We start from the raw sequence: 19036 nt of genomic DNA, 5'->3' as shown, positions 1-19036 counted from the left end.
TCCAGTCAGTTGTTGAAGAAAGTAAGACGTTGCAGTGCAGTTATAGCTGTAGTCAAGGGCAGTAAAGTCAATTTGGTGCCAGACTCGAGCTCAATTGAGCTTGACTCGATTTAGCACGATTATCATCGACTCACATAAAGAATTTAAGTCTCTGACATAGACTCAAGGTTGAGTTCGGTTGCAAAAATCAAATAAATCGTTGGTATTCAATATATATCTTTTCCATTGAGTACATGTCATATATCGTCGCTTTGGCCGAGTGGTTAAGGCGTGTGCCTGCTAAGTACATGGGTTTCACCCGCGAGAGTTCGAATCTCTCAGGCGACGTTAAATATTTTTTTTGCCGTCATCGTCCGATATATGTACTTTCAACATAGTCATATTTTACCACGTTATTTACTTCTTCCACCCGCGTCTCACCTGATCATAACTCACTCACTCCCTTCCTCTCAGGAAGCCCTGTCTGGCTCTCACCTCATAGTACAAAACAATCAAACAAACAAAAATTCCAAATTTTTTATTTTTCTTTGATTTCTTTCGCTTCCAATTTTAGCTTTGCCGCCGTCTTTTGAACCCTCTTTCTCCGTACACGGTCGCAAAGATGTCAATTTCAGCACCTTTAATCTTCAAACTCTCAACTTTTTCCGGCGGCAACGATTCAACGACGAGCAAGGTGATCCGGATCCGAACTTTTTTCTGTTTCAAAGAGATTATCAGTATCGAATCTCGGTTGAAATTAGCTTCGTCAACGTCAGTTTCCTCGCACCGTATAATGTTCACAAACCGCAGGTGGACGCTTCACTGCGTTAGGCCGGATTCTACAGGGAACACGGTTAGTAGTTCGTTGGAAGGGGAAAATGGAGATTTTGATGGTGAATCTAGGGTTTTAGAGGTTGGATTCGACGATCAACCGAATATTGACGGCGGCTGCGGCGGAGATAGTAGAGACGGTGATTCATTTGGTGGTGGCGGTGGTGGTGAGGGTGACGATGAGGCAGAGAGAGAGTTTGGACCGATATTGAAGTTCGAGGAGGTGATGAAGGAAGCGGAAGCTAGACGAGTGAAGCTGCCTTCGGATATGATGGAGATTGCGAAAAGTAATGGAATCCGGAAACTGTTCCTGCTTCGTTACTTGGACTTGCAGGTTGGATTTAAAAACTTGAACTTTTGATTTTTGATGGTTGGTTCTGTTTGATTGATGGGAAAAATGGAGGGAAAATAAGCTTAATGAAAAGTGGGAATCTTTTTCTTTTAGAGATATAAATAGATTAACTGGGTCAAAAATAGTTGACCAATAGGTTTTATTGGATATGCTAATATAGATGTAGTTGCTTATACACAAGCAATAAAGTAGAGAAATTCGCTTCATTTAATATTAAATAGTATAATTCCTTGTTATAGTAGTGTTTATTCAGGGAATGACAATGTTTCTAGGGGCAACAAAATACTTCTATAAATTTTTGGTTTGGGTTTGTTAGATTAAATAATACAATAAAAGGATGAAAATTGGCCACAATGCGTTGATTCTAGTTAGTTTCCTGCTTTTCCTTAATTTCCCGTTTCTACTCTGCAATGCAGTTAATGGTTTTTATCTTTTTTTTAAAAAAAAAAATTATTATTTTTTCATTCTATATGACTAGGATGTTTTATGCTCATTTTGACCTTTGAATGGCAGGGATCGGTTTGGCCACTTGGCTTTTTAATGAAATACTGCTCTATGCTCCGGAATAGAATGCTAGCAGATCCTTCATTTCTTTTCAAAGTTGGAACAGAGGTTTGTTGAGCGTAACTTTGATATTTACTCACAGGATTAGATAAATGTTACTTCTTTCTCAAAATTGTCCGTATGACCATGTTATAGTGCTGCAGCTGGACTGACCATAACATTAACTATTTGCCTTGATGGCTGTCTCCTCCCTGTGCTGTTATGACCTGACAAGCCTTACTGTAGTGTAGTGACATGTAGTTGTGGTAGTCTCTCAATTGCAGTTTATTCTGGGTGTTTCAGGCTGCTTAGATGTTTCTCTTCTGATTTTTATCTTTTCTTTCTTTGATTTGGCATGATGCAGATAGTAATCGATTCTTGCTGTGCAACATTTGCAGAAATGAATAAAAGAGGAAAGGATTTCTGGTCAGAGTTTGAGTTGTACCTTGCTGATATTTTGGTTGGTGTAGTGGTGGACATTGCTTTGGTTGGCATGTTAGCACCTTATGCTCGTTTTGGTCAACCATCTGCATCCAGAGGTTTATTTGGGCGCTTACAACATGCTTGTGCTGCTCTTCCTAGCAGGTCATCATTACACATCAACAGTTTATATCCTATGAAATTCTAAACTTATGTTTTGATGTTAAACTTTTAAGTATTTCTTTGCATTTGTTCCCTGCTAGATGTTCTTGCTGTGTAGTACTACAGTAGATTTCATGCTGAAATACCTTGTGTTTGGATAAAACACATAACTTCATTTTCCTCTCCTCTAGTTTTATGTGCTTTTTTTCTTTTTTGGCTCCTATCTACTTCCAACTTTATCTATATTGTTTGTGCAATAGTTTAGACAGTCATGAAAGTTTAACTTACAGTAACTCTTCTGCTCTCTCAGTGTTTTTGAAGCTGAAAGACCAGGATGTAAATTCTCAGTGAAACAACGGATTGCAACATACTTTTATAAGGTATGCATTGCTAAGTAATCAATGACTCTTAAATGGAATGTCAAGGCAGGGAGGAGGTGTTTCTCCATGTTTTGATTAAATTGTGGTGTTGCATTTAATATAAACCTCAGAGAATTGGTTGTAGAGTATACCATCTCTTGCACCATCAAAGCTCTTTGTAATTTTTCATCTGGTTCTACTAGAATTGTGTTCTGATGTTATCATTGGATCCCATATTTTTCTTAATCAAGCAAAAAGAGCAAGGAGCATATTTTATTCTGTTAGTTACTTGTTGGCTTATTCTGGATCCAGGGTGTATTATATGGCTCAGTAGGGTTTGGCTGTGGTCTTATTGGCCAAGGAATCGCTAATCTGATAATGACTGCCAAAAGGTACTATTTTGTCTGGATATTTCTTGTTTCTGTTTTGCTGTTTTACCTAAAAACTTTCTTGGTAGTTTTTCCTGTTTCAAATGCTACCTAAGTTTATAGCCTCTAATAATTTAGGACAAGAATTTAGCATGTAGGGGATCTAATTGGCTTTCCACTTCCTAGTTCCTAGTAAACTTTGTGTCATAACTTTTTATGGATGGCATATCTGTTGATCTATTGATCTATCCATCTATCTTAGTATGATTCAGGATGTACACTGGCAAAACTGTATTCTGGCATCCTAGTTAATAAAATATGAAAATCATATTAGGGATACTATGTCATCTGCCTTCTATGAATCAAATTATTGCTTTATCTGTCTTGCAGAAGGAGATCAACAAAATTGTAATACAAAATTTCATGCTGGTCAATGATGAAATATTCTGCTGGGAAATATATCCAATGAAACATTTTGCGTTCATTGTTCGGATAGATGGAGTTGATTGCTTTCGATTGCTTTCTTTCTTTCTTCTTTTTTTTTTCTCTCTTAATCAAACAAACTTTTTAACACAATGAATTTGTTAAGGTGCTCAGCCTCAAAATCTTTGATAGTATTGACTGTTTTTTCATTGCTTTTGGATGTATTTTGCTGACGTGTATAATCTTTTAATTGATCAGGAGCATAAGGAAATCAGATGAGGACATTCCTGTGCCACCTCTTGTGCAAAGTGCTGTTCTTTGGGGTAAGTCTAAACCTATTTACATTCCAACTTTTAGCCTCATTCTCATGATACTTTATACTCCTGAATTATATCAGATTCACGTAGTCACTTGTAAGTCATAAAAGAAAAGAGTAGTCCAGGCAGTTGGAGGAATCAGTATAAAAGCCATCGCAATGCCTCGAATGCTATTTAAATTATAAACTGATAATATTTATTTATTCATGTTTCTGTAATTTTTAGTCTTAAAACTGCCTTCATTGACAAAAACTAGCTAAGAGTTTACTTTATCATTACTTAATAGATTCAAGAACTTTGCTACTATTTATTTTTTTCATCCTCCTTAATGGTTTTGCCATCTGAATCAGGTGTTTTCCTTGCGGTGTCTTCCAACACTCGTTATCAAATTATTAATGGACTAGAGCGTCTAGTGGAAGCATCACCTGTTGCCAAGCGGGTTCCACCGGTTGCAATGGCTTTCACAGTAGGTGTGCGGTTTGCTAACAATATTTATGGTGGTATGCAATTTGTTGATTGGGCAAAATGGAGTGGAGTGCAATAGGAGCAACCTGATTTCTGCCAGAGTGCTTCTTGAATGAGAAGCCCCGCTGTGGTACCCTCAACCGGCTAAATGACCCCCAAAGATGAGACAAAAGGAAGAAACATAAAAAGGAAGCCTCTTTCCCATTTGGTTTCTATTATGAGAAGCCAATTGCATGGCTGGCAAAAGTATGAACTAGGATTCCATGGCTTTGGGTCAGCATTGCTGTTCATGTTGAGGGTTGTTGGTTTTCTCTTAATGCTCAGACCAACCAAACAGAATTAAAACTTCCCTTCCCATCTTAATCCAACACTTGTATTTGAAAAGAAACAAAGAAATAATAAAAGAAGGGAAAACGAAGGATTGAACCTTGTTATTTGGTTTGTCTTGTCAAGCGAAAATATCCTTGAAAGTCAGAGATAGGTGGCCCCTGTACAGTAATTAGGCAGTTGTTCAACGAACCCCACCTATACTTTTGCTGCCTTCCAGTTTTCAAGCAACATAGAAACAAGAGGAAAAGTTAAGAACAGTGTAATAATACCAGGAAGAAAACTGTTGGATGGGCAAAGCAGCATTACTATTCCAATTCTGAGGCAAGCATTTCCTAAATGGGCTCTTGCCTTGCATGACCATGATGTGAACATCACGAGTCAAAAGGATATCCACTCGGAAATGCATTAGAACTTTATGAGGACAATTTGTACATTTTCTTGGTTGCACTCGTTGCCGTTGATTGAGTTCACCAAAAAAGGCTATCTTTTCTTTTTCCAAAAAAGGGAATCATTGTTGCATTGCAAAAGATTTAACTTTTAATTACGGAATTTCGCCGATAAACTCCTGATTTAGTGAGATAATCAGCTATTTATATACGTAACATATATTAGATTTGAACTTGAGCCATCCAATTATGGGCAGTAAAGTTGGTCAAGTTCACCTGTTAAGCATCAATAACAGATAGCAATAAAGTGAAGTTCTGGAGTGGAACGATGCAATGAAATTAAGAAGGTTTCATTATGATTTTAAATTTTACTATCAAAGAACAACGTTTCAATCAAGCAGTAAATCGATCTTTTGCCCGATTTTTATAAATACGATTGACACTTTAATCTTATTATTTGAAGTACTGATTTGTTCTTATGCTAATGGAATAAGCATCTAAATATCAATGTCTTGTCTTTTCATTGTAGCAAAAGTAATAGTAATCACAAAATGCTAAGCATATAAATCCAAGGTAACAATACTGGCAATCTACTAGGCCTTCAAAGTGAAAACCCAAGGTAAATGGATTCAAATTTTCAAAATGAAAGGAGTAATTGTGGGCCCAAGTCCATCCTAACAAAACCGTAAATTTGGAACCCGACCCGGAAAAACCAAAACCGGACAATGTCTTTATTTGTTTATGTATTTAATGCATTCAACATTTCAAATCAATTAAAAGAAAAAGAGAGAAGGTAATTAAGAAATTAAAATAAATGAGTAAAATAAAAGTCGTCTCCAGCTCTTAGCGACGGCTTTTTCCAAATTTTGTTCCTCAGTCCACCTTCTCCCTTTCTCTCTCTCTCTCTCTCCTTAGATCAAACCAAATATTTTCCCCTCCTTTCTTTTACAATTACATTACGAAATTTCCTGTTTTGGTTTTCCACACCTCATTTTTGCCTTCAAATTTTTGTTCTCTTTTTTCTATATGCCGGATCGATTTCGCCGTTCCCGTTGAAAGAAAGGAGAGAAAGATCTGGAAAATTGAGAGGCAGATCCAAAAGGAAGAAGAGTTGGATCTGATCGGTCAAGTGGAATGGCAATGCACGGGATGAGAGGGCTCTCGGTTTTCATAAGCGACGTTCGAAATTGCCAGAACAAAGAGCAAGAACGATTGCGTGTCGATAAAGAGCTCGGCAACATCCGTACTCGCTTCAAAAATGAAAAGGTTAGGACTTCAGAGCAAATATTTTTAAGGTTTTTTTTTTTAATCTAAATGCCATGTTTAGAAAACGATCGGACTTACTTTGTAAGTGCTTCCAGTAGAATTTGTTTTTAATATAGAAAACGGTGAGTTTTATATTATTTTATTTTTGTTAATTAGATGTTGTAGGTATTTTGAATTTTTGTGAGCGCGAATTGTGAGCTAAGTTAAGCTAGGGTTTATCATTGTGTTGGCTAATTTCTTTTTAATTTTTTAAATTAAAAAACTAGCTAATTACGTCTATAATAACTTTTTGATTAAAAATTTATGCATTTGTAAACGCTATAAAGTGTGTCAATTTTTGATGGGGGTCGGCTATATATGCCCAGCTTACAAAAAAATAAATTTCTCGTAGTTTTAATAGGAACAGAGTTCCACATCGTTTGAGAACAGTAATGGCTGCTGTATGAATGAGAAAAATTACTATCTTTATAAGCTTTTACTGTTACATTTCTTCTGACTAATCCTATGCGGTAGCCCCATTTGAAATGTTAGTGGTAGTATTGGATCTGATTCCTGAAGAATTCTAACAATTTTTGTGAATCCTATGTTAAGCAAAACTCTACTTAGTGTTATTAGATAGTATGGTGCTTGCTAGTCCTGAGAAACTCATCCAACTTGAATTTCCAGTTGAAGGCCATTAGCGTAGTATTGAACCTTTGAAATGTGTATATACCATAGTACCATAGTAGGCACCGTCAGTCTGTAGCATTTCAATAATCTAATCAAAGAAGCCTATCACAATTATTAGGAGAATAGACTATATATAGACCAGTTGGAATTAAATAAGTTTCTTGTGATAAGTTTCCACAATCTGACTGCTGAATGAGTTCCTGGAATCCTTTTTAAGAGTCAGTGCTCACCAGTTCAGCTTGAGGTGAGGAAGATGATGTTGATTGTATGTTCATGCGGAACCATGTTTAACAAACCAAACATTTGAACTATGTTGTTAAAATTTTAAAATTGTATAGGTTAGTGAGGATACAATCTACTAAGATGTGTTTCCATAAAGTTGTTGAACTTATCAATTCCCTGGCATATTTGATTGCAAGCATTTTTATTACTTTTTATTTGGATTTTATAAATCTGGCTGTTTATTGATAGTTAGATGAGGTCCCTGGAGCCTTTGACTTATAGTGTCTCTGTTTCTCCTCCACCTCTCCTAACCTCCCCCTGTGGGCACATTCTTATGTGGTCCTTATATGGGCTTTTTCGATTTACATTCCCCTATCATGTTCAATTTTGAAGGTAAAAATACAAAAGTTCTCAACCTCATGAACTTTCTATTTTCCCCTTCCTCTGACAGTAGTTAAATTTTATAGTATTTTGTTTTTGTGCTCAGAAGTTCTATACCACCAACTTTCTTAAAGCATTTGCTTTATCTAGAAATTTTATTCAATAATTTTCAAATTAGCATCATCTTAATAGTTTTGTTGTCTTTGATTCTCATAGAGATTCATACAAATCAATTCTAGTCACAGTAAGGAACCTAACTTGCATTCGCTTTTTCACATTGAGTGTTTGCTCCAGCTTTGAACATGCTAGAATATAGGGATGCACTCTGTTATTCAGGAATCTTTATATTTGTCTACATTAGGGCTGTTGGGTGAATTTCAGCTGGGTCTCCAGCTCCAAAGAAGCAGCCTTGTTATTATATGAATTTTCCATTTTTTTATTATTTGCTTTTGTAATCACCTATTAAGGAGGAGTTTAGCTCATTCTTTCATCTGAAAAGTAAATCCTAGAGCCAAATTTTTCCAAACACTATCATTCCCTCTAGAAACTCTTAATTGGAACCTTTTAGTGCCTTGTTAGGTGACAACTGAGTAGGTCCTTTAGTGTCTTACCAAAAGGAATGTGCAGATTCTTATTCAAAGTTCATGTTCTTCTGACAGGGATTGACTCCATATGAGAAGAAGAAATATGTTTGGAAAATGCTTTATATTTACATGCTGGGTTATGATGTTGATTTTGGTCACATGGAAGCTGTTTCTTTGATTTCTGCACCAAAGTATCCAGAAAAGCAGGTAAGATTCATTTCGTTTTTCTTTTATTATGAGTAGTAGCACATTTAAGAGACACTGAATGGAGGGAACAACCTATTGGACTAATGCTTTACAAATGACATCCTGTTCAAGAGCCTGAAAGAAGAGGAAACCTGAAAAGTTGTATAACAATGGCCTAAAGTGTTCTCATTTCCTCCTTTCCCTAAGAAAGAAAGAGGAGAAAAGGGCCATCAAAACTTAAATGTATAAAGAGCTAACAAAATAACATGTTGAGATGTCTCAGCTTTATTTCACTACTTAGAATCTGTAGTACTATGAAAGCTTTATCCTTTATACTCGTATCAATTATTGCTACATGTAACAAGTCTCCTGCACCAATAAAGCTGGCAAGTGTTGATACTGTCTAAGCAGTATCGTTAACCATCATAGTATGGCATCCCAATCTGTGACAGTATTTGAATGGGGCTGTAAAGGTTTTATTATGGAAGGTTGGATAATATATGGATCAGGTACTTTTGCAAGTTTTTCACAGAATTGAGCTTACTGGGTTTCTCTGGTCAATGAAAGATATAGCTCTCATGCTGTGAATGGTTGATACTGAAATCTGTGCATTTCCATTCTCTCTATTTGCACAAGTATTTTTCTCTGTGGCTTATTTAACTTATATTCTCCTATAATTGGCTGCAGGTTGGATACATTGTGACATCATGTTTGCTCAATGAGAATCATGATTTTCTGAGACTAGCAATCAACACCGTACGCAATGATATAATTGGTCGAAATGAGACTTTCCAGTGCCTAGCATTAACTATGGTAAGGCAAAAAGAAACTGCTTGAGCTTCTATATGTCATCCACATAATTAGAATGGGATAGAATTGTTTCTGATTTACAACATCAAACCGGTACCCTACATACTTAATTGAGATGCATATGGAAAGTAGGATTTAGTCTGTGAGATATGATTGAAAGTTTGCTTTTTCCTTTTCTTTTCTCTCTATTCTCTAGAGAAGTTTTTATTCACTTTCCTATATACTGTTCACCACTTTGTAATTTATATTGTAGCTCTTTGTTCCTGGATCTCTAATAGGTGATTCTATTGTTTTTATTGTTAATTTCATGCAAAATGGAACTCAGTGTTTTGTTGCTTTGTGCCTCGGATGTTGCTTTATAGTCTTTAACTTTTTTTTTTTTGATAGGTTAGTCTGTAACATTTTTTGTTATTGATCGTCTAGTCACTTTTCTGTTACCTTTTTTTGGGGTGATTTATGGACACCTAAAGTTTTCCATCGTGTTATTCTTTTTTTTTTTTTCCTCAGCTCCATGTTGTTATTCTTGTCCTTTGCTTATTATTGCATGTCATCTTCCTCACGTTCAGAGCATCACCTCCTTTAATCTTACATTTACCCTTTTCTTGAACTGACTCTGTAGGTTGGGAATATTGGTGGGAGAGAATTTGCTGAGTCTTTGGCACCTGATGTTCAAAAGTTACTTGTAAGATCTACCAGAAACTTGTTAAGTTCAACTGCCTTTTTTAGAAAATAATTAAAACTGATAAAATCTGTTATTCCAGCTTTCTAGCAGCTGCAGACCACTTGTACGAAAAAAAGCTGCATTATGTTTGCTGCGCTTGTATAGGAAAAATCCTGATGTTGTCAATGTTGATGGCTGGTATGCTATAATGTTAAAAGTTTTATCCCAACTGTCTGTTTTATGATGTTAGTTGTGCTTATTTTGAATTGCTTTTCTTGCCCTATGTTTTAGGGCGGATCGGATGTCGCAGCTTTTAGATGAGCGTGATCTTGGTGTTTTGACCTCTTCTATGAGCCTTCTTGTTGCTTTGGTATCAAATAATCATGAAGCATATTGGACTTGCCTTCCAAAGTGCGTTAAAATATTGGAGCGCCTTGCGAGGAACCAAGATGTTCCACAGGAATATACTTACTATGGTATCCCATCTCCCTGGCTTCAGGTTTGTCCTTCCGTTTCACTCTTACAATGTCTATGAATTTGATGCCAAGCTCAGAAAAAAGTTATGGGCCTGGTCTGATTAGATTGTATATGTTCTAGGTGAATAATTCCTTTATTTTTCTCTTGGATATGTTTTCTACTAGGCTGCTAGTAATTGTGACCAACCTCTTTCCTATCTCATTTTTGGAGTGGATGACTTTGGTTATTAGTAATTATCATCGACTCTTTTTTGGTAAAGTTCATCTTGATATTTATTAGTATTTTTTTTATAACAGGTTAAGACAATGAGGGCTCTTCAGTATTTTCCTACCATTGAAGATCCAAACACCAGAAGAACTTTGTTTGAGGTTTAAACTTTCCCATATATTTCATCTTTTGTCTTTTTTAAGATTATATTTTGATATTGATGGAACTTGAATACTGACTTCAGGTCTTACAACGGATATTAATGGGAACTGATGTCGTGAAAAATGTTAATAAGAACAATGCATCACATGCAGTTCTCTTTGAAGCCCTTGCTCTAGTGAGTTTACTACTGAGCTCTGGTTTTAGTATGTGAAATTTATTATCGAAGGCATTTTTTGACACATGTGACTTTATAGAAAAATTTAGTCTGCCAAAAAATCAAATTGATGCTTCTATGCAAATTTTGCTTAAATTCACCCAAATTGGTTAGTTTAGATGGGTTTCATGTTTTTTATTATAGGACCAGAAACATTCTGTGTTTTTCTAGCATCCACACATGCATTTCCTGTCCATATGTAAGTATGTACTTGAGGTAGTATCATATGGTATACGGATGATGGTGCATCTCACTCTGCACGTGCACATGCAGAAAGAAAAAACAGAATGGTTTTGAAGTACCAACCTACTGTTCACTTATTGCATGATGTTACATTTCTTGGACAAATTATTCCTTGCCTCTTTATCATGATATATTTGTAAGCTATATAACCCCTCTCCCAGTCCCTCTCCGAGCACTTGTACACATCATATAAAGGATACAACCATATGCGTGTGCAACTGTTCTAATTTATCAAGCATGTTTGAACACTTCTTTCTTACATTGTGTTGTGCATTTGTTGTCCTTATTACAGGTCATGCATCTTGATGCTGAAAAGGAGATGATGTCTCAGTGTGTTGCCCTTCTTGGGAAATTCATTGCTGTTCGCGAACCAAATATTAGATATCTTGGTTTGGTAAGTTAAGGAAACATATTTACTTAGTTTTGTTTGCAATTGATCATATCTTCAAGCAGTAGCAAATATGTTCATGTATGCCAAATCAAGATGGTTACCTATAACTTAATGATTTACTTTAGATTTTTAAATGCTTTGTTACAGGAAAATATGACTAGGATGCTAATGGTTACTGATGTGCAAGATATTATCAAAAGACATCAGGCGCAGATCATCACATCATTGAAGGATCCTGATATCAGGTTGAGTCTCTTGGTTTTGCAGTCTTTTGAGTAATTGATGCTGCTTAAATTGTTATTGCGATGATTCTTGTGAATCATTAATATTCAGACTCAAATCTGGGTAACGTCCATTATTTGGCCACATATTAGATGTGCCAAAGTGGTGTATGCTGGTTCTTTAACTGCCAAAGTGTTTAAGATTAGAGTGTTTGTAAAAATCCTTGCTTGTGCAGCTGAAAAGTTTTGAAATCGCCTTTTATTGCTGTCTGTTTTTGACTTCCTCATCTGACTATTCATATTACAAGAGTGCCACTTTATTCAAATCAGAAAACTCCATCTATATCTAAAGCCTTTACTCTCGACATATTTATATTAATGGCCTTTACAGCTGTAAGCAGTAATGCACGTAACTTCTATCATGTAAACTCAATTATATGTGCATCAAATTGTATTTTTCTAAGATCCAATTTTTGTTGACTGATTCCAATTTGGAATTTGCAGTATTCGTAGGCGTGCTCTTGATTTGCTTTATGGTATGTGTGATGTAACAAATGCAAAGGACATTGTTGAAGAACTATTGCAGGTATTAAAGTCTTGAACATGAAAAAGTTACTACCTTCTATGATTCCTTGGATAATTTATTTTCTGTATAACTATTGAAATGCTGAGGCACAAGATGAGAACACCCTTGACTGTCATCTGTTTATCAGTATCTGAGCACAGCTGATTTCGTAATGCGTGAGGAATTGTCTCTTAAGGCTGCCATTCTTGCAGAGAAGTTTGCTCCTGATTTGTCATGGTAAGCATGTTGGTGAAAGCAGGATACTACCAGATATGTTTGTGAATGGAAATTTTGTAACTCGGAGTTTTCTTTTCTATTGTGTATGCTAACTTGATCAAATGATTAGTTATTATTCCCATTTGCAGGTATGTGGATGTGATCCTTCAGTTGATTGACAAGGCAGGAGATTTTATTAGTGATGACATATGGTTCCGTGTTGTGCAATTTGTTACTAACAACGAGGACTTACAGGTGATCAATAATGTCTTTAACACATATAGGGCCACTTTTTATGACATTAAAATATTCTTCTTCATTTGTTGGTTTTTGGGCTGAAACTTTATGTTTATGACCAGCCTTATGCAGCTGCAAAGGTGAAAGAGTATCTTGACAAGCCTGCTGTACACGAGACAATGGTCAAGGTTTGTATAATATGTAGTCTTTTTGCCAGATGAGTTGTGTGGGTGTGGAGAGTAGTGTTTGGTGCATGCGGATGGTTTAACCATTTCATACTAATTTTTTAAATGGCAGTAAAATTTTAGCTTCTGTTTTTTCATTCGGGCATTAGGCTCAACATATTTGGAGTCCTTTGGAGATTTTTACCTGTCTAAGAATGATGGTTATATTATGGCTTACCTCTTTACAAGCGATTGTCGACAGAATTAGCGTAGTTGATTTGTTATCATCACTCAATGCCAATTATAGGGTTATTTTATTCTCAAATTTCTTGGGCATTGGCATTTTTTGACTGATTTTACGTATGTGCATCTCTGTTGCTTTGACTCAAGTGAGAGTGTCGGTACAGGTATGCGTCTAAGTGTCTGATCTGTGAATTGTTCTAAATTTAGGATATGTGGACTAAGGGTCAATAATTAGGATACGGGTCAAAGGACTTGTCTATATAAATTTGTGTGTTATATTATTATATTATATTATACTATATTCCACCCTTATTGCTTGTATACTTTAATGTCAGTAGTTTAATGCTTTCCTGAACTGATATTACTAGGCCTACAATTATAATTATGAAATTGGTTAACAAAAAAGTGTTATGTTTGGGTCCCAAAGAAAAATAAAAGCCAAGCATTCGAGACCCACAACACAAATAAAAAAGGCCCTAGTTCTACTACTAATATTATGATGTGTAGTATGCCTGGACCAGCCCAAATTAGTTTGCACTTATAAATGCCTGAATGCCCAACAGAAGACTCAAGTTCCCTTTTTAATTTTTATTAAATAATAATTGGTAAAATTTATGTTATTCTTTCATTGTTTTCTCTGCCACTTTGATTGGCCATTCAGTGCCCCTGCTCTCATCTAAGGAATGGGTTCTCAAATGGCCATGATTCTCATCAAGGATGGCGACTGGCCTTTTAGGAAAAGCTACTTTTGGCTGCACATGTTTTGACTCATCTTTTTCTCCCATATCTCCAATCTCTCATTTTTTTCTTGTTTTTAGAATTTTCTCTGTACACATCAGGATCTTTTACTGCATCATATCTGTCCAGGTTCTTAAATCTTTGACACTATGTTAGATTTCTGGTGATGGTCAAACTGCTTTAGCCCAATTCGTGCCATTACTTACTCAGCATGTCTGCCAAATCTGACCCATATCCCATGTCCTTGTTGGTAGTGCTTCTTGTTGACATGGGTAGGTAGCAAAAATGCCAAGTCCGAGTAACATAGATGTGCACCATACTGCATTAAGTATGGCTGAGCTTTTCTCTTGTTTGTTCATTAAGCAAATTAATCAGATTTCATTTATTCATTTTAATCACTTCTAAAATTTTGATTTTGTTTGGCACTAAACTACTTAGATACGTATACATACATACACACATATATATATATATAAGGGTTAGAGATATAAAAGTGTTTTGGAATTTGTATGTATCGAACAGGTCAGTGCTTATATTCTTGGAGAATACAGCCACCTTCTGGGTAGACGGCCTGGGTGTAGCCCTAAAGAAATCTTCAGCAGCATACATGAGAAGCTTCCAACAGTATCGTAAGAGCCTTTAAACATGGATCCCTTCTGTTTGGTTAATATTTGCTTCTCTATTATTTTCCGTATCTTATAATGGATATCACGTTTCAGGACTACTACCATTCCTATTCTTTTATCGGCTTATGCTAAGATCTTAATGCACAGTCAGCCACCAGATCAAGAACTGCAAAATCAGATTTGGGCAATATTCAATAAGTGAGATTTACTTTTGTATATTTTTCTCTCTGATTGGTCAAATCCATCTATAATCTGTTTGAAATTTGAAAATATTGGTTTTTTACCATCAAAATAATGTGATTTGCATAACACAATTTTTTAATTTGTAACTCAGATATGAGAGTTGCATTGATGCGGAGATACAACAACGAGCTGTTGAATATTTTGCATTAAGTCAAAAAGGTGCTGCTCTAATGGATATATTGGCTGAAATGCCTAAATTTCCTGAACGTCAGGTGTGTGTACTTTGCAAATATTCATTTAGAACCTACCTGCTCCAGCATTTAGTTGCAGGCAGTCTATGTATGTCTTGATTCAAGCAATGGTTAACTGTGCTCTTGTCCTCAATTTACAGTCTGCGTTGATCAAAAAGGCGGAAGATGCTGAGGTTGACTCTGCAGAGCAAAGTGCTATCAAGTTGCGTGCTCAACAGCAAACATCAAATGCTCTAGTTGTAACTGATCAACTCCCTGCTAATGGGGCACCACCACCAGTTCCTGTTGGCCCGCTTACTCTTGTAAAGGTGCCCAGCATGACCAGTGATGAGGTTAGTTCTTTTTGAATTCTAGTGGCTACTTTTGTTCTAGGTTTTTGACACACACAAACACGCATACATATATTGCTTTTTTTCAAGTCTTATTGGACTAATATATATTTGGTTATCTTGGCAGGATCATAGGTCAACAGACCAAGCTTTGACTCACGAAAATGGGACTTTAAGCAAAGTAGATCCTCAACCTCCTTCAGCAGATCTCCTTGGTGATCTTTTGGGTCCACTGGCTATTGAAGGCCCTCCTGGTGCTACTGTTCAATCTGAGCACAATCCTGTCTCCGGATTGGAAGGTGGTCCAGATGCAGTGGATGGTTCAGCCATAGTGCCTATAGAAGAGCAGACTAATACGGTTCAGGTAATGGTTTCTCATATTATAATGTTTACCCATGGCCAAGTCTCTTCTTCCAAGTTCAAGAATCAGAGTAGAACCTTGATGTGGTTTATTTTCAATATCAAAGCAGGTTGTTTGTGATTTACCGTTCTACTCATGGTGGGGAAAAAAACTGGGAAATTTTATTTGTGATGCCACCTTGTTAGACCAGCCTCGAACCCACTGCTTAGAAAATAATGCAGCAGTTTTTGATGACTCCATCTCTCGCTTTTTCTAGTTGATGGGTTGCTGGCTGCTTTTGTGCTGGGGCACAGCTTTCATTTTTCAGTTCTCTTTTTCTTTTATCTATTACAAAAAAGAAAGCAATTTTTTCTCCTGGTGTTTTGTAAAGAAGATGAATTTGGGGGGATTGTATTATTGGTTGCCACCTTAGGAAAAGTTCTCCCCATGCTTTTCAGCTGTTATTGCCAATGTTATGTCTTGCCTATCTGTTCTTAGTTTCTTTATTGTTTGATTATAATTCCCCTTTTTTCTCTTAACAGATCCTTAAGTTTTAGTACAGAGCTTTTTTTCAATTCTTTTCAGTGTACTGAATTGTTGCTATACCCCGCAATCAACTGTTGAGTGCAGTGCAACAGAATTTTTCCTAACTGACATTAAAAAGTTTAGTCATTATTAAATTTGCATGATGTTTCTAATAAATGTTGCAGTGTTATTATAAGTTTCACTGGTTGATTACACTACTTGCATCTGCAGCCAATAGGAAATATTGCTGAAAGATTTCATGCTTTATGCCTGAAAGATAGTGGCGTTCTATATGAGGATCCTTACATTCAGGTATGAATGCTTTACTTTTCATGTTCTCTAGTCTTTGTTATCTGCTACTCTATTATTTCCTCAGGTTATACTCTAGGATACTATTTTGGTTTTTCAAATTGGTATTATAACTCTTTTAGAAGCTTCCAAAAGTTCTGATTTGCTCATGGAACATTACTTCAGATTGGCATTAAAGCAGAGTGGCGAGCTCATCATGGACGCCTCGTTCTTTTCTTGGGAAACAAAAATACAGCTCCTCTGGGTTCAGTTCAGGCTCTAATATTGCCTCCTGCCCATTTAAAGATGGAGCTTTCGTTAGTGCCTGACACTATACCTCCCCGAGCACAGGTGAAATGGATTCATTGTGCTTGTAATTATTACTGATTAATGGTTATTGATGAATTTTTTGGTCATCTTACCCTTTCATTTTCTTTTTTATTATCATTTTTATTGTTTTTCCCATGGATTGTTTAGGTGCAATGCCCACTTGAGGTTGTAAATCTCCGGCCAAGCCGGGATGTAGCTGTTCTCGACTTCTCCTACAAGTTTGCAACCAATATGGTACTTGCAGATAAATGATATATCATATACTGTTAAAACACTATGAGCTGGTTAATTCACTGTGTCAAATATCTTATTACCTTTAACAGGTTAATGTCAAGCTTCGCCTTCCTGCTTTGTTGAATAAATTTCTTCAGCCAATACCAGTGTCTGCTGAGGAGTTTTTCCCTCAATGGAGATCACTTTCAGGACCACCATTGAAGCTTCAGGAAGTTGTATGTATATTGCTGCCTCCTGGTTTTGTTTTTTTGTCCTTTTTTGTTTGGGGGGGGGGGAGGTGTTTACATTAATATGAACAGTTTCATTCTTTAGCTTAATTATACTTTGCTATTAGTGGGTTAGTAGTCCCCATGTTTATCCTTTCTTTATTATTGGAGAGTGCAATACCATGTTTCATATACAGTGTAGACACACCATCACCCACTGGTGTGTAGGAGTTTGAACAGGCATTTTACAATGAGTCTTGTTCTGTGCATTCTGGCTTGTTTTTACTACTCCCTGACTCCATGTGACCATTTGCTATAAATTGTACAGGTTAGAGGTGTAAGACCAATGCCTCTTCCAGAAATGGCAAATCTACTCAACAGTTTCCGGCTAATGATTTGTCCAGGGCTTGTAAGTGTTTTCATTTGAATAAACCCTTCTGCCATTTATGTGGGCATTTTTCACCGTTCAATATTCTGTTTCAGGATCCAAATCCTAATAATCTAGTTGCAAGCACCACCTTCTACTCGGAGAGTACACGTGCCATGCTTTGTTTGGTAAGAAATATACTGTTAAAGCTATATGACTATCTTATTGTAATGATGTAGCTTGGTGGTAAATTTGAATGACATGATGACACCTAAGGAACTAATGTTATGCTATTTTTCCTTGTCTGGTAGTTATTTGAGCTGTTTGGTTTCACATTACATATATATTCTGATTTGAATAGGTGCTCAATTTGTTCTGAATTTTTTTTTCCTCTTTTTTTGTTCTTTTTTTGCTTTGGCCCCTTTTTTATGCCTTTTAACTTAGTCTTCCACCCTAACTAAATTCCATGTGTAGATAAATCTAGTATTATAAGTTGCACTTTTGGAGATTATCCATGAGCTTGAACTGCATTAAAATCTGGTACCGATCGCTTACTGCCTATTCTTGTGTAATATTCAGGTCAGAATTGAAACAGATCCAGCAGACAGAACCCAGTTGCGAATGACACTTGCTTCGGGTGATCCTACATTAACATTTGAGTATGTAGCTAAACTTCACACCAAGCAAGTGTGCTTTAAATTCTTTGGATTGGCAGATTTTTCTTATATTTGATCTGCAGGTTGAAGGAGTTCATCAAGGAACAATTGGTTAGCATTCCAATAGCTCCTCGGACACCAACAGCAGTGGCACCACCAGCACCTCCTGCAGCTCAACCAACTCCAGAAATACCGGCGAACGATCCTGCTGCTCTACTAGCCGGTTTGCTGTGATGAAACTGAAGATGACTGAATGTGAAGATTTGTTCAATATACAATGAACCTTGATTTATACAGCCGGCCCACCCATTTGCCCCTCACATTAAGAGGTGTATATGGAAATCAATCATGATGCAAGGGCTGGCGGGATCACAGATGAGCTAAATATGTTGTCGGCTTAGTGAAGAAGGGTTGGTCGGGATTTTGTGATTCTTTCTGCGCAATGAGATTGTGCCTTGGTGAGTTTCCTTTTGGTTTTTTTTTTTCTTTTTAAAAAATGAATTTTAAAGCCTTTTCTTTTTCCCTCTTTCAGTGTCTTTATTGGGGGGGTTGAGGGTTTTCTTTTTCTTCATTTTACTTCCCAGATTTACCAGATTGGTTTCTCTAGTACGATGTCGTAGCATGTAAGATATGGCATGAAGTTAGGATCGGTTGTAACAGTATTCGTTTGTCAATCCAATATATTTTTTTTAATAAGATAAAAAGTATAGTGAGGAGAAAAGAAGATGTGGATTTTGATCGGATGTAACTCTGTTTTTAATGTGAACCAAGTATCATTTTCAGTTTTGATTCTTCCTCCCACTGGAAATTCCAAGGATACATTTGAAAAAATTACCAAGCAACGAAATCTAAGGGCATGGTCAGAAAAAAATTGCCCATTCGATTTATAGGATATTGGTTCACTTTTAA

The 19036-nt window shown here is 36.4% G+C and overlaps 2 protein-coding genes and 1 non-coding gene across 4 annotated transcripts; all 3 read left to right on the top strand.

The window, feature by feature from the left end:
- Positions 1-245: 245 nt before the first annotated feature.
- Positions 246-327, top strand: TRNAS-GCU (transfer RNA serine (anticodon GCU)). The gene has a single exon. It is a non-coding gene; the product is annotated as a tRNA-Ser (tRNA).
- On the top strand, positions 277-4916 carry RER1 (reticulata-related 1). Of its 2 annotated transcripts, XM_021422431.2 has the most exons (7): positions 284-1144; positions 1676-1774; positions 2070-2290; positions 2598-2667; positions 2959-3038; positions 3696-3760; positions 4105-4916. In XM_021422431.2, exons 1-7 carry the CDS (start codon positions 602-604, stop codon positions 4296-4298), a joined length of 1272 nt encoding a protein of 423 aa, XP_021278106.1. In that variant the 5' UTR covers positions 284-601; the 3' UTR covers positions 4299-4916. The 2 variants fall into 2 exon arrangements, with proteins under 2 accessions (XP_021278107.1, XP_021278106.1); XM_021422432.2 differs by lacking the exons at positions 3696-3760; positions 4105-4916 and adding an exon at positions 3405-3676 and having other exon boundaries at positions 277-1144.
- An 811-nt stretch (positions 4917-5727) lies between these two features.
- LOC110412499 (AP-2 complex subunit alpha-1-like) lies at positions 5728-18918 on the top strand. Its single transcript, XM_021423040.2, has 27 exons — positions 5728-6201; positions 8133-8264; positions 8931-9056; positions 9673-9735; positions 9815-9912; positions 10006-10213; positions 10488-10559; positions 10643-10735; positions 11310-11411; positions 11556-11653; positions 12134-12215; positions 12343-12431; positions 12560-12665; positions 12770-12835; positions 14315-14421; positions 14512-14616; positions 14753-14873; positions 14993-15184; positions 15309-15545; positions 16278-16358; positions 16521-16685; positions 16812-16898; positions 16988-17113; positions 17433-17513; positions 17588-17659; positions 18051-18130; positions 18211-18918. The coding sequence occupies exons 1-27, from the start codon at positions 6070-6072 to the stop codon at positions 18359-18361; spliced, it is 3072 nt and encodes a 1023-aa protein (XP_021278715.1). The 5' UTR covers positions 5728-6069; the 3' UTR covers positions 18362-18918.
- Positions 18919-19036: the final 118 nt, after the last annotated feature.

This window comes from Theobroma umbraticum, unplaced genomic scaffold, assembly GCF_002168275.2.
Source record: "Theobroma umbraticum cultivar Fairchild unplaced genomic scaffold, ASM216827v3 scaffold_95.0, whole genome shotgun sequence".
Lineage (NCBI taxonomy): Eukaryota > Viridiplantae > Streptophyta > Magnoliopsida > Malvales > Malvaceae > Theobroma > Theobroma umbraticum.
The sequence above is the reverse complement of the archived record's forward strand: the minus strand, read 5'-3'. Positions and strand labels throughout refer to the sequence as shown.